At 41.0% G+C, this 12,077-nt stretch overlaps 1 protein-coding gene across 2 annotated transcripts in view; it reads right to left on the bottom strand.

Moving 5' to 3' along the window:
• The window catches only part of fasn (fatty acid synthase), a 52,474-nt gene that overhangs the window by 35,153 nt on the left and 5,244 nt on the right, over positions 1 to 12,077 (bottom strand). For both annotated transcript variants that reach the window (XM_030399576.1, XM_030399577.1), the window contains exons 2-10: positions 11,562 to 11,697; positions 8,433 to 8,585; positions 8,027 to 8,200; positions 6,739 to 6,939; positions 4,261 to 4,383; positions 3,405 to 3,520; positions 3,110 to 3,244; positions 1,714 to 2,176; positions 795 to 982 (exon numbers count right to left, since the gene is read on the bottom strand). In XM_030399576.1, the coding sequence (XP_030255436.1) occupies positions 795 to 982; positions 1,714 to 2,176; positions 3,110 to 3,244; positions 3,405 to 3,520; positions 4,261 to 4,383; positions 6,739 to 6,939; positions 8,027 to 8,200; positions 8,433 to 8,585; positions 11,562 to 11,691 (1,683 nt within the window). In that variant the 5' untranslated portion in view covers positions 11,692 to 11,697. The remainder of the gene's footprint in view (positions 1 to 794; positions 983 to 1,713; positions 2,177 to 3,109; positions 3,245 to 3,404; positions 3,521 to 4,260; positions 4,384 to 6,738; positions 6,940 to 8,026; positions 8,201 to 8,432; positions 8,586 to 11,561; positions 11,698 to 12,077) is intronic.

The raw sequence follows: 12,077 nt of genomic DNA on the forward strand, positions 1-12,077 counted from the left end.
TGGAAACATCAGCTTTTGCCTGCGCAGCTGTTACTAAATGGGAGCACACAAACATTTGGATTTTACATGCCTAGGCCACAGTCTTGGAAACATGGGGCAGTTTTGGCTTGTCCAACTAGGTTCAAAACACATTACGGATCCAGAGAAGAGCTGTGCAACCCAGCCTCTCACCGCTGCAGAAGGAGGTTACCCCTCAGAAAACGCCTACTTTGACCCGTTTTCTTTGCCCATGTCAACTCTGCTGTTTGAACAGCCACCACGGGACGCTGCAACGCCTTTAATCCATGCCGAGGAAGCGGGCTGGAGAAAAAAAAGACATGCGCTACAAGCGAGACTTAATTAGTGTCTGGGCAGATACAAGAAGTTAGGGTGTATCGTATGCTTTTCAGATACATTGCTTGTGAGTTTGTGGACCGCTGAGTCCTATTTGCTATTAGTTTTACACTGTAAAACACGGTTTGTTCCTTGCTTTTTTTCATCACGAGCTGATTCGAGCCCCTCCACACTGTGGAGCTGAGTGTTAGCTATGTGAGCGAAAAATAAGCCACTGAGTGGTAGGAATGCAACTATTGTGTCTCTGTAATCTTAAGCGTGACTTGTTGGAGACTTATGGTTAATGACTTTGGGGGAAACTTGTTCGCAAACCATTTTTCCATGCACATGTCAAGTAACCATTAAACATGTGAGCTTTCAAGCATGTTTAGGCCCTCAAAAATGTGATACATTTAAGACTTCTTGCATTACAACAGGGTCCTAAACAGGGTCAGCCCTTGCGCCCCAAATATTTACTCTACCTGTATTGCAGCGAGGCTAACAAAGGCATGAACAGTATCTTCAAAAGTGGCATCGTCTGCCTCCATGAGTAGACGAGACACCACCAGGCCAGTGTCCTTCAGGGCTACGTCTGACCGCAGGATGGACTCTCTGAAGTCTGGCAGCTGCATGAGACTGCGGCCCATACCTGCCCATTGTGTTCCCATACCTGTCATAGATACAACAGTCACTCACTTTAATCAAGCAATACACTGTTCATGGAAAAGATCTGTCTGAGGAAATCTGAGAGTGAAATCATCTTACTCTACAGATAGCAATTCAAGCAATTCAGTATTTTCCCATAGGATGGAACCGTAGCAACGAAAGAGTCATATGCATGCAAATTTGTTTTTGTACATAGGCAAAGTGCGCCGTTTACATCCACTGGCACCAAACTGTCATTCATTCTTACAATTATTCATACTTACATGCTTTTTTGTAGAATTAACTTGCATCACCACGGTGTTGTATTATCAATTACTGCCAATTAACTGAATTTTAAGAACATTTTGAGTGATGAAATAACTTAGATTCCCTCGGACATATGAACGATAATTTGAACAGGATTCATAAAAGGATCATTATACATTTTTCAATTGTCTTTGATTGACAGCTGTGTTTCCCCACATCAAAACGACTACATTTGTTGTAATGCTACTGTGCAACACTCACATGAAGCTGCAGAATATTTTTTTTTTTTTACCCTTTTCTGAAAAATGATAATCCTGACTGTGTTCAACAATGCTTGCTTCAGTGTTGACATCAACCCAATGCTTGATCTGATTGTTTAGCTGACATATTCAAGTGCAAGTTACTTGTTTATAGGCTTTACTTGCAAACCCATTCTTCATAAAACTGAGATCTGTTGTTTTGTCTGATTGTTTATGTTTGATGACTTACCTGAACAGATGTACCACAGTGGCCTGCCAGTGGCCTGCACCTGCTGCACGTCAGTGACATCAGTCTGAGAGCCAATCAGAGTGTAGCCCCGGTAGGGCATGCTGGCAGCAGGAATTCCTGCCACCTCATTAAGCAAAGACAGGAAGTTGTCATCTGCAGTGTTTTCCTTCCCCTTTTGAAGTATGGTGTTCACTGCAGCCTCTGTACGACCACAAGCCTGAAGCATTCTGGGAATCATCCTTGGTGGCGCAGTCACATCAGCTGATTTCTCAGCTGGACGAAGGATCACATGAACATTGGAACCTCCAAATCCAAAGGAGTTGACGCCTACAATGCCACGTTGAATAGTAGTAGGCCGGTCAACGACTTGAACCCTACCATCAGTGAGGGCGGGAATGTCTGGGTTAGGATTGTTGAAGTGCAGGTTAGGTGCCCAGACCCCTCTCTCCAAAGAAAGCAACACCTTTGTGTAGGATGAAAAATAAATAAAAAAAAAAACAAATATAAGATCAAGAGCAGAATCTTAATTTGAAAAACAGCTCATTATCAATTCCTTCTTATTTGTTGATTTGGTGTCAAAGATGTCTTTTTGAAAATGATAGACATCTTGCAGTAAAGATTCACTGTAATCAATTTCTCATACAGGTTAATTATCTCATATAGTATGAGATGTAGTATATATCATATTGTATATGTGCAAATAAGAATTGAATTTAGTCCAAACTAAAATTTTCATATTGGGAGATTGCTTTTACTGCATAAGTTAAAAAACACCAGAGACGACACTCTTCTACCATCTTATCAATAAGCTTTCATTCTGTGCAATAGTCACTAAATATCTTGCTTGGCTCCTTCCATATCTGCCCAGTCAAGTTGGAAGGACCAGCCATAAGAACGTATGTCACCTATGTCCAAGTTTACCAGCTTGATGAAGCCAGAAATGTTGTTGTATGTATGCATTTCAAGACCAAAAAGGGCTCAACCTTCCGAAACATCTAACAACCACACTCACTTTATAAAGTGTTTAGCCAGTTGTGCGTAAAAGTACATGGGGTTTGAACCTTTCTCTCTCTCAAGTTCTTATTTTTATTCCTCACACAACCACTATAATTTTTATTGTGTGCACAACCAAGTACAACATCAAAAATGTCTTCCGGGGGGAAAAAAGTGTACATTATTAACCCCAATTCTACAATTATTTGTGTACAAAGACACAGAAAAGACACAGAGTTCTTGCAGAGATTAGAAATGCAGTGGGGTGCAGCCAGCCACCATTCTAGTGTGGACATTCAAGAGATAGAAAAATATTATGACCGCATTTATGGTTTAAAAAAAAAAACAATAAATATCAAGCCTCAAATTAAAGAAAGAAGAAAGTAAAAAAGCAGACTTTTACCTTGGCCAGGGCAGCCATACCAGAGGCCGGTTCTGGATGGCCCATGTTAGACTTAGTGGAGCCAATAAGCAAAGGCTCTCGCTTTGACTGACAAAACACATTGACGATGCCATTCACTTCCTGTGGGTCGCCAACCTGTGGGTGGATAGCAGAGATGATGCAGAGACATTCCTGGTTAGTAATGTTAGACAAGTGTGTGATGATGACTTTATTCATTTTCAGATTTTAAAAAAGCAGCATGTATTCATGAATGTCTGCTACAAACTATTCAAACTAGACCGCTGTATGCACTGACCTTTGTTCCTGTGCCATGGGCTTCAACATATTCAACCTGCTCTGGCATTATATTTGCCTCCTGGTAGAGAGAACCAACCAGCCTCTGCTGCATCTCACCTGAAGGAAACGTTACACCTGAGGGACCAATAAGAGTGTGTGAGGACAAGTATCGTATGCCATATCATAACTGTTATGTAACTGCTACTGTACGACAGTTGATATTTCTGATCAACTCTGCGACTGTCAGATAGCTTTTTCTGAGGTGCAACTGAATTACTATGATGTTAAAAGAATGCGTGCGATGCACGATCCAAATTGAGTTTCTTTCGAGTGTTGTTGCCTGAAGAAAACTCGGGTTATCAAATTAGAAAAAGTTTTGATTACAAATGGGTCCAACTTTATACACTTTTCAGGTGTAGTTTGAACTCTGAGACAGAAGTGAAAATCCTGTGAAATGTGTCATCAAGATAACAAGAATAATCCACAGGTCTGTTACAGAGCTGAAACAACTGATTGATAAATGGATAGAGAAACTCAGTCTAAAACAATACTGCCAACTGATTCAAATCAGAAGACAAAGTAAATTAGCTAGCTTACAAGATATGGAGAGACCGCTGAAGGATCGCACCAATAGCCATTTTTTATTGTTTTCTTCTGCCCTTTCATAATCATTCAAAATCAGAGTATTCTAAATGTAAGCATTTAACAATGTACCATTTGATCCAGAACGTCACATGAGACTATAATGACTACATTTCTTAACACAGAGATCTTAATATATCATCTCATCATTCTTGATCAACTCTTACATTATGCGAAATTTTGCTAGTTGATGCAGTGCTGATATCTTGCAGGCCTTTAGCGTGCCTTCTTACCCTGTTCTTTGTATCCATCTGTGTTGTTGCCAGCATTGAGCACTGTGGCATACACCCTTTTAGCCACCGACTGCTTGGTCAGTAGTACTGCCACTGCTGCCTCAGAACGGCAGTATCCATTTCCTGGTCAAAAGAATGATAAAAAGGCACAAACTATTATCACTACATATCATTATGTATTCACAGACACACAGACACAGACACAGACACACACACACACACACAGTGCATCAAAAAGTATAAATAATGCACAGTTAAACTAAAATAACTTGAAGATTGTGATGAAACACATTCGGACTTTTGATTCACAACCTTGATTTTGCCATTTGCCAACTACTGTACTCCCATCTGCCTCCTCCCAAGACCCTGTGATCCTGATGATCCAGCATGACCCTGAGTCTACTAAGGGTCAACTGTGATGTTGAAGACGTCCTGCCTTGTCCCTGTGCCGTAGACGACGTGTCTCTGTGGCTTCAAGGACTACAGACCTCTCACATCATGAAGACCCTGGAGAGACTTATCATGGAGCAGCTCCGACCCTTGGTCAAACCACTCTTGGACCCCCTTCAGTTCAGCCCAAATTTGGAGTTGAGGATGCCATAATCTACCTGTTCAATGGTGTCTATGTCCACCTGGATAAACCAGCGAGCACTGTGAGAGTCATGTTTTTTGACCTCTCCAGTGCATTCAACACCATCCGTCAGACTCTATTTGGTCAGAAGCTGCAGTGATGCAGGTGGATTCCCCCCTTGTGACCTGGATTATTGACTATCTGATTGGCAGACCACAGTATGTGTGCTTACAACACTGTGTGTCAGATAGATTGGTCAACACCAGGGCCCCACAGGGGACTGTCCTCTCTCCCTTCCTCTTCACCATAGACTAACTACTGCACAGAGACCTGTCATCTCCAGAAGTTCTCGGATGACTCAGCAAAAGTTGGATGTATCAGTGAGGGTGTTGATGAGTACAGGACTACTGTGGACAATTTCGTCACACGGTGTCCTCTACAGGAAGGGACAGAGTCGTCTCTATTTTCCGAGAGAGCTGAGGTCCTTCAACATCTGCCGGACTATGCTCAGGATGTTTTAGGAGTCTGTGGTGCTCAGTGCTATCCTCTATGCTGTTGTGTGCTGGGGCAGAACAGACTGATCTGTTAGACCAGTGATGTTGTGGGAGAGGAGCTGGACTCTCTGACAGTGGTCTCAGAGAGGAGGATGCTGTGACATGTCATCTTGGACAATGGCTCCCATCCACTCCATGACGTGGTGGTCACCCACAGGAGCACATTCAGAACTAGACTGATCCCACCACAGAGCGGCACAGGAAATCATTCCTGCCTGTGGCCATCAAACTGTTCAACTCCTCGCTCCGAGTGTCAGACACTCGGAGTCAACAGAAGGACTATGGACTCTTTGTTTCTCTCTAATGTGCAATAATTAATAAAAAACAATGCGCAATAACCCATATATTTTCAACTGTAGCATTATTTAATGCTATTACAAGTTGTCTGCCTTAAGTTTAGGCATTGGTCATTGCACATTGCATTAAAAGAGATCTGCTTGAATTCAATGAGGTGAATTCAGTTGCCATCAAGTCCCACAAAACCATCAACCTCCTATGTGTATGTGTGTATCTTTCATGATTATTATTAATATATCACAGCACCAAACGCAAGTTGTATTTGTGTGTATTGTCTTACGTATATGTGGTCCAAGGCACTCTTCAATTTTGATATTAAGAACAAGCAGGACGTGAACACGTATTGATGAATGGCACAGAGATTCTTAAATTGCACATTACACACACAATTCATGTAACCTGACAGGCCAGATGGTTTCTTACACAGAATCATCTGGAAAGATATCACTAAAAACTGAAAAGGGCAGGGTATTTGTTAAACAATCTGTCTATAAACATCACCTGACTAATTAGAGCAGAGCAAAAACATCTTTCCCATCAAGCAAAGCCTCCAGTACTGTTCCTAGCTCTTCCTTCAATGAAATACCCTTTTCAGTACTGCTACAACTGATGCTCTAGCAGCTACCCTACCCTGTTGAGGAGCTGTCATTGTTGTTTTTCAAACAAACAATTGCTTCTCTTGCTCACCTCAAACAAGCCAGTAAATGCCATCTATAACTCACAGTAGTTCCTCAAATGACACTGATTGGTTAAACACTTGTGTATTCAGTCAGCTTGACGCCAAATTATCACATGATCTTGCATATCCAGAAGCTTTGGAGGGTAACAATTTATGCATGAGGCCCTTATACTTATCCTGAGCCACAGATGTGAAAACAAAATGATATTGTTTTTTAGGCTTGTATTAGATAGGGAGAAATGGTGAAGAGATGACAGGAAACAAGGGACAGGGAGATGCAACAGAGACCCTCAGCTGGATTTGACTGGGGGACATTGCTGATCATAGATGACATCTTACACCACATAGAAAGATGAGTACAGTGCAATTTGTTTTACCTGATGAGTCAAAGGATTTGCAGGTCCCTTCAGGACTGAGCATGCCCAGTTTCATGAACTGCACTGAGGTGTTTGGTTTGAGCAGCAGGTTGACTCCCCCCACTAGAGCAGCATCACACTGGCCTTGGCGAATGGCATGGAAGGCATTTTCTAAAGCCAGCAAGCTAGAGGAGCAGGCTGTGTCAATGGCAACACTGGGACCTGGAGAAGGAGAGGAGAGGAAAGGAGAGGAGAGGAAAGGAAACTGGATTAGTTGATTAGTAGATTCAAGTTGACTACATTACAGCAGCACTAACTTCTCTAATGGCTGAACAATGCCAGGGTTTCCTCTACATGTAATTGACTGTGGCGCACCGCCACGGCAAAATAAAAGCCGCCACACCTTAAAAGTTCAGGCATAAATAAATCTAGTGTTAGAGAAAGGAAATATTTTTCCGTCGTCTTCTACCGCAGTATTTGACGTTAACTAGCATGTTGGATATTTAGCTTGATAATTAGCTAGAGGATTAAAATGGTCACTTAGAGCAGAGTCCTGCACGGGTCTTATTTTGCAAACCCGCCCGAACCCGCCATACTTATAACCGCATCCGACCCGTTTTCCGACAGTAGCACAAATTACATTGGTACCCGAGCCAACCCGGTATAAATTGATACCGACGTCCGAAGGAAAATTGGACGGACGCAATTTTTAAAAGTGAAAGTAAGCCAGCGTGGGGAATGGGAGTTCTGAGAGGGTGCAAGCACGCATTAATGAGCTCATATGAAATATAAATGCTTATCATTTGTGTCGCTAATAATGACTGATGATAAGTGATGCCTTGAAAATGGCAATCGTAAACCCGACCCGCCTCTTCAGGGGTCCGACCCGATCCGCATCTGTGTCCGACACAGTACATTATTTTTCACCCGTGCAGGACTCTGGCTTGGATAACTCCTCTCTTAAAACAAATAATCAAAATATTTCTTTACAACATGAATCTTCATTCCAAGCCCATGCAGGGGAGTTCATGATGGCTGTGTGAGAGCATTCCCTAAATTTCCTAAGTAGACTATGACATAAGTAAAAATATTACATTATGATGACCCAAACTGTACAACTTTTTTGACATATGTTGCTGGGTGAGCAACATCACATTGGGACCCCATTTTGGAGTCTGGTATTCAGCCAAGTCTTAGTTTAGTCAGCATAGTCTTAGAATTAGCCTCAATGCTGGGGTATTATCAGACCAACATCAGACTTACTGCCAAAGAGTAAAAGCATATGTTGGAGCTGGCTGTGTGGGCATACCGTTGAAGTCAAAGAAGTAGGAGAGTCTGTTGGCCAACATGCCACGTTGGCATCCAGTCATGCTATAGCCCAGCAGCTCCTCTGGATCTCTGCTGAATGCTTCACCAGCCTCAGAGCCACTCACCCCGATGTAGACACCCGTCTTGCTGCCACGCAGTGTGGATGGGTCCAATCCTGCATCACAAAGTTTTATTGTGTATAAACCAGCTGCTCTGTATTTCATCAGGTAGCCTCAAACAAATCATGGGCCCTTTTAAAACTAAACCAGAATTCTAAAAAAATGTGACAGAGAAAATACAAAAAAAACATTCAGATTTACTGTGTACTTTTCCCACCCTTTCTAGCTACTTTCTCTCATACTACTGTCCCCCGCAGATCTGTAGAACTTTTCAGCCCGTCTCCTCACCTCCATCTACAATAGCCTCGTAGGCAATCTCAAGCAAGAGACGGAGCTGGGGATCCATGGTGTTGGCCTGTTTCGGGTGGACTCCAAAGAACGCTGCATCAAAGTGGCTGATGTCTTTCAGTTTGCCATTTCTCTTTGGAAGACCATACAAACCTAGAAAACAGCAAGAGTGGAGAAAAGTAGTTTTATGTACACATTGTAAATACAGAAAGTTTTTCTTTCATACATGGCAGATCATCAAATTACTATACACAAGTTCCTGAGATTTAGAAAGAAAAGCGGGAGCTGCAGCTGATGAGGCTTCTCTTCAATTAATATTGTAGAATTTTCAAAGAATCAATATGATATTCATTTTGCGAAATATGGGATCCTCCATTGGCTGCCTAAGAGTTTTAGTACCTAGAGAGCACTGTTTGCTCATCAAGAGCAAATATACTCTCTCATGTCAGCTTTTAACCAATACTGCCATTTGTATACTGTCTTTATTTTTTGGTGCAAGTTACACACAAAGTTCTTACACTTGAACTATTGATAACAATTTGGCAGAGCATATTTACAAATGATAAGGATGAGGATGAGGTCAAGGATCAAAAAGCTGCAACCACACTGAAGGGATAAAGTGAAGCGCTGCAGTTGACAGGAGTTTACTTCAATTTGGATTATCTGAAAAAAAAATTTCCCACACAGGATAAAGGTGAGCAACTACTTTTACGTACAACAGGTCATTCTGTGGGATGGAAGACCACTTGCGCTATGCTTGCACAAGCAGTGGCGATGGTTTCGGGCACAACTGTGCCAAACCTGGAGACCTCACTATGACAAAGACTGTGTACTGTCCCTGCACTTGGCTGTTGTTCAGCAAGAAGTACTTCGTGCACATAGCTTTTCCTTAAACTGCAATTTATTATATTGACACTGTTAATGTGTTTGAGGGTTTGATTTTTTTTTTTTCATTTTGCCCTGCCCCAGCCTTTATTAAGCTAAGCCAACCACTAAGTGACTTCAGCTCATGATACAGACATGGCAATTTCTTGTCTCATCTCCTTACCTGACTCACATAAAGACAGCATGAAGTGTATTTTTTTCTATTTAAGTCTATTTCTTTAAAATAATATCCTGTGTCAAATGGTGAATGTCATTTTCAAGAGCCATGGAATAAGGATGAGATTATGTATAGTGAACCGTCATCATTAAAGAAGTTGTCCATAGTGAAGAGTCACCAGGCTCATCCCCATCATTCTTATAAAACTGCTATGATTAGCACAAGCAGAATGAGAAAATAGTAATAATTCTAACCACTAGCACTGAGTGTGCATACTGTGAAAGGGGTAGCTGAAGCCTTTCTGCTTGTTGCTATTCTAATGCAGTACAAATTAATAACAATTCATCAAAGGCAAACTAAAAAAAAAAATCTAATTCTGTACTTTGTGTGAACCTGCTTGCTTTACTTTATTGCTCTGAAGAAGATGTAATTTCACATTTTCTTTATTCCAGTTATTTTGTTCTCTATGATTATGCAAAGACTCCCTCAGGCCACAAACCTCTTGTTGCTTTCTGTTTCCCTTTCTATTCTCTCTACTCTCCCATGATGCCTTGTGTGTGGTCTCAGCAGCATCAGCCTGCCCAGTTCAACCATTTCAGCACATGAATGTGAGCTTAAGATGGTTGCCAGGCACTGAGGAATGGGTTTCTTTAATAATAGGAGAGGGAAAAACTGAAGCAACGGAGGACTGAAAGGAGTGGGACTGCAGAGGTGAGGAAGAAAAAAGTATGTGAAATATAACAGCAAAATTGAGGGAAAAGTGGCATACAATGGAATGAAATTGGAATTTCTATGCATTCTGTGTTCTAGGTTGCTGGAGATGGACCTATTGGAAAAAAAATTGTCCAGGATGAGGATATTCAGAAACTCTTATGTCTGTGTTTCCATTTGGACAAGCAGAAACTTTGAAAGATTTTTGGAAGAAGACACCCACGTTTATCAGTGTTAGCATCACTGGCAAATGTGAACTTGGAGTCTATGTTATGATACTGAATTATTAGACTTTGTATCTTGACGTAATGGATGTTATACTGTTTATATTTAGAAAGACACAAACAGACATTATTACGGTAATATAATGATGCCAAAGAGAGACAAAAATGGCTGCTGACAAAGTTTTGTTGACAAAACAGCGCTATCCAGGGAGATCCTGTGAAGAGCTGTCCCATTTCCCTGCCTCATTCATAGTATGTCCTGAATCTTTAAACTAACCTAACCCAATCAGAAAGTGGCAAAAACTCAGTTATCACAATTCAAATTAACACCAATTGTTCAGCAGACTCCAAAATCTTTGCTGTTGTTGTTAATCTTGGTTTATCATTCCTTCCATTACATTTTGTTAACTGTTGTTTAATCTCTTCTATTTACTATATTGTTCTCTGATAATATTGCAGTGTGTATTTGTTCATAAAAAAAATGTACTATGATATGTGAAACAATGTCTGCCATCTTACAGGCCATCCTAAAACTCCTATTACTCCTTTGAGGGAATGAGGAGCAGGCAGCAAAGAAATGCAAGAGACGCCTTCACAAAATTCTTTTACCCACCAACTTCCCCCATATTGGATATCAGTTAATTGGATGGATCTGATACATCATGATAATTCTGGAATTGTGTACTGGAGTGAAGACACATAAGTGAAATATATCACTCGCAAGTTTTATATTTTGTTTACCGATTACTCATCTAATTCAAAATCTTTGTTTCCCTAACTAAGACGGAACCACAAACAACTTTATTAACTTATTTAAATGTACATATCCTTGAAGACATTATTTTTTGCAGTAACATAGATATTTGCTGCTGTGTAGCATCCATAAAGTATCCTTGCAGCCTGGGAGGTTAATCATAAACTTGTCCCTGGCTGGAGGCAAGCGGGGACTTTTATTGCGCACCATTCCTTAGCTCTTAATCCCAATACTTCCTGTCATCTCTCTGCTGTAGTATATGTATGACCAGATGGTAATAAGCAACCAACGGCTTATGGCAATAAGCCGTTGGTGTCTACTAGTCTACTGCAAATTTGTCATTTTTGCTTCACGCAGCAGAATTATTCAATCAAATCCAACTCTATTAGGGGTCTCACCTGGTGTCCACCGCCGGTCATCCTCTGTCACCATGTCCACACCATTGATGAGGTTTTCCCAGAATTCCTCCAGGTTATTAGACTCTGGCAAACGGCCTGATATCCCTGCTATGACTATTTCATCCATCATGAATTACTGTGAACAGACAGACAGAGAGAGAGAAACAATAAGTGATCTCGTTCATTACAGTGTGTTTGGATGTCAGAGTCATTAGATATGGGGCAGATATCAATACAAAAATTCTAAACACCGATATACCAGCTGATTACAAAATAGTTTTACAAATACAAATATATCTTAAGTTATGTGGGGCATTTTGAAACGCAGACATTGAGCATTTTTCTTACTGCAAGGCATGTGTACATGAATAAAACTTATATTTACAAATGATGAATGTATTAATCTTTATATTTAGGTTATAGGTAGGTGTATAAGCAACATAACAAGTAAAGTTATGACATGACATTGTTTGAAATGCTCCTCTGTGATGCCCTCTAAACGTTAATTCCCAATTG

This window comes from Sparus aurata, chromosome 20, assembly GCF_900880675.1.
Source record: "Sparus aurata chromosome 20, fSpaAur1.1, whole genome shotgun sequence".
NCBI classification, from domain to species: domain Eukaryota; kingdom Metazoa; phylum Chordata; class Actinopteri; order Spariformes; family Sparidae; genus Sparus; species Sparus aurata.